The sequence below is a fragment of the Sinocyclocheilus rhinocerous genome, unplaced genomic scaffold (assembly GCF_001515625.1).
Source record: "Sinocyclocheilus rhinocerous isolate Xijiao unplaced genomic scaffold, SAMN03320098_v1.1 scaffold1660, whole genome shotgun sequence".
Classification (NCBI taxonomy): Eukaryota; Metazoa; Chordata; class Actinopteri; order Cypriniformes; family Cyprinidae; genus Sinocyclocheilus; species Sinocyclocheilus rhinocerous.
Genome location: NW_015664758.1, coordinates 289422 through 292847, shown reverse-complemented (window position 1 = coordinate 292847; position 3426 = coordinate 289422). Strand labels below are relative to the sequence as shown.

General features: G+C 38.2%; 1 protein-coding gene across 1 annotated transcript in view; it reads left to right on the top strand.

Moving 5' to 3' along the window:
* The window catches only part of LOC107730424 (GDNF family receptor alpha-2-like), a 66696-nt gene extending 63903 nt beyond the window's left edge, over positions 1-2793 (top strand). The window contains exon 9 of the mRNA XM_016541270.1: positions 1500-2793. Within this exon, the coding sequence (XP_016396756.1) occupies positions 1500-1652 (153 nt within the window). The 3' untranslated portion in view covers positions 1653-2793. The remainder of the gene's footprint in view (positions 1-1499) is intronic.
* The last annotated feature ends 633 nt before the right edge of the window (positions 2794-3426 follow it).

Sequence of the window (3426 nt, the reverse complement as noted above, 5' to 3'; positions counted from 1 at the left end):
GTTGGGGGATGGGGAGGGGCGAGGTCGTGGTTAGAACGCTTGGTTGAGTGCATCAGACAAGACGACGACGAAGAAATGCTGCTGTAGTGTCAAGTTTTTGCCATGTCGAAGAAACACTGTTTTTTTCACGCCCCTGCCTTTTGAAATTCCTTGCAGCAGATGTTTTCTACCTCGCTGGGCATTTTAATGCAGTTAACACACATGCACTTGAATAATTATGTATGTAAGTATGTATGTATGTTACAGTTATGAAAACATTTTTATAAATTTCTGAAAGTACATTACTGGACAATGATGTAATCTGCAGAATTTACACTTCAATTATGAGACTATGGTATAAATATATTCAACTGTATAACAGTTCCACTGCAATTCATGTTATAATGTTAGAATTAAAGAACAATAAACATAATACATATTACCGTTTGCACTTATCTGTACATAGTAAATACAGTTATTTTTCAGCGGGTGGGGGTGTGCCCGAAGCGTGAATCCGTATTCAGAAATGCACGGAAAACAAATAACGATTGCTAACGTTTGCCTGTTACATTACAGTACATAAAATTTCACTTACCACATAAACAGAGTAAAGAGAGGTGACTGAGGACGATGGCGAATGATTTGCAGATCCTGAGCACCACTGGCAAACATCTAATCTTGTCAAATGTGTGGTAAGTACTGCCGCTCCATAGTATACACAGAGTACATGTGATTGCAAATATCGAAAGTGAAACTAAAAAGCGATCGTGCACTCAAAAGCAGTTTCAATGCCAGGCATAATAACGGCTCCCCGATGCCAGCAATTTATATAGGCTACAGTATAATTACCCAATGACATAACTGCGAGAGAAAGTATTGAAATATATATTTTTCTCCCATCTCGTATTTATTCCCTTTAGGGGTTCGGGTTCCGTATAAGCGTCATTTTCAAAGGTTCTGCGTGATCCTCTTGTTCAATATTCTCGGTGTCTTAATCCGGTGTCGTGCATCCTTAACTATACCGGAGCAGACGGAACTTGCTGCTGTTCGCCAATCACAATGCACTGGGACAGCTAACCAATCACAACACATTTCGTTTTTTTCGAAAGGCGGGCCTTCATTAAAACCCAGAACTAATCGAGCCGTTTGTGCCAGACTGGGGAGAAAGGTATTGTAATAATGTAAATTATGTGAAAAATTATGCGTTTTTCGAACCACCAAGCATGAGAGCATGTTTTAGTACACCCCCAAAACAAAATCAAGACTTTGTAAAAGAGCATAATAGGACCCCTTTAAGTCAACAACAGTCATTGTCATTGAATAAGCATGTTAACAAATCAAGTTAAGATGAATAAAGTTTAAGCACCTGAGCTTTACAAGAGCACATTTTTTAAAGTCTCCTGTACACTTTTAAAGACATACCACAAACACATTCATTTTTAACGTTAGTGAGTAACGAGTAATTGGGAATGACACAATCTTAATACTTGAACTGAAAAAAGCTTGTAATATTTCCTCAGAATGCGCTGAACCCCAATATGGAGGGATCCATTGACTCGGTGGGCTCTCACCAGGCTGATAACAACAGAGCCAGACATTCATCTGTGACTTCAATCAGTGTTTCTGCAGCCACACTGACACTGGCCTTTGCACTGGTCAATCAGGTTCTGTAAACACAGCCTGACTCTACAACACCAGGAAGCATATGATGGATTCTTCTGACCTCAGTCAAATAACTTCTCTAAAGTGACATTGATCTTTCTCTCTCTCTTAGTGTGTGTGTGTATGTGTGTATCACACGCCATCTTTAAAAACCAGTCGGAACAAAAAACAACAAATCCTTTGCAGGAGCTTCTAAAAGACTCGAAACACCACTGCCCCATTGAAGAGAAAGTAAGGAACCCCCGGCGGCTGACACTGAACATGGAGAACTTCTACAAACGTCTTATGCAAGAAGGAAAGCAGCCCACCGGGTTCTCCAATATCATGATGGATGGTTGATCGAGAACAGGCTATAAAATGCAATCATGTGACCCATTGATGAACTCTCTGTATATTTACCTAGAGATATAGAGAGCATCCATTATAAAAACAAAACTTTTCACTATCTCCCCCATGCACATCAGTACAATAGTGCTCACTGCCTTGATCATTACCAATAATTCCATGTAAATGTTTTTGTTTGAAGAAAAAAAATATGGATGAAATCTCGATTTGTGCCCTCGAATTTGTTTCCGGCGAACTATGTACAAGAGTTCATCCGCGACATGTTTGGATCCTCCAATCTAGCGAGATTTGGATCCTACTGCCCTGTGTACAGTGTGTATAATGATGTTTGTAAGTATATGAGATTCTTTTTTTCCCTGTTTTATCTCTAAAAAACCTTTAGCATGTGCTGGAAAGCTGAGTGACGCGGGGAACTAGAACAAAAGCGGAGAGCCGTGTGAAACGTATCACCATGGAGAGCCGTCAGTGCCAATGATGTTCGTCTTAGGCTGTTATTATGTGTAATCATTTCTTTTTTGCCAAAAGACTTGGATTATATTCAAAGAAAAATGCTCCGGGGAGAGTGGAACAAAAGATCCATTTGCGGAGGGGGTCAATTGTTGGTGTATTTTATAGTGTGCAATCTATCGTGTGGCCTTACTTTTTTGTCTTTGCTCTGTTCCTCTCTCTTATGTAATGGTTTCAGACCGTACCACTTGCAGAGTACCGCCAAGACCGACTGATATGATTTCAGACATTCAAAAATAGCAGCTCCTATGACTCAAAAAGGTCTTGGTTCATTTGTGATGCTTTAAAATGAGGCAAGACAGAGGCTCAAGAATGTGTCAGAAATATTTGTTTAAATCTGAATAAAAACATCCTAGTAATGTCTCGAAGAGTCGTGACTTTAACAGCATCTGTTGCAGAATTAAAATAGGTCTGAGTGATTATCTTGGAATACATTTTGAAACACTTTGTGTCAACACGAAATCACAATTGACCCTGTTTAACAATATTCTAATGAAAAAATGTTTTCATAGTCGGTTCATATCAATGTGTTCATAGAAACAGCCAGCTTGATCTTCACCTGAAATGTTCTGCTGATGTTTTCAGCGGCTTTGGTTCTGGCAGTATTTTTCCATTCATTTATCGCAAAGGGACTTTTAAAAAAAAGTATCTGTTAAGAAGTTATAAGTCATCAACCAATGCAACCAGCTATGAGGTGATTCACAACATTACAAACTGTGATTTGAAACAAAAAAAAGTGTTAACTGGGGTAACGAATGTAATAAGGGAAAGAACATAATCCCATGAAACATTGCAAAAATTATAACAAAAACAGTGGATAAATATAAAACTGTTAATTGAAAGATGTTGATTGAGTATATAAAAAACTATAATTTACATTTATTGTAAAAGTTGCAAAGATTATATTTTGAACAAATACTGTTCTTTTTAACT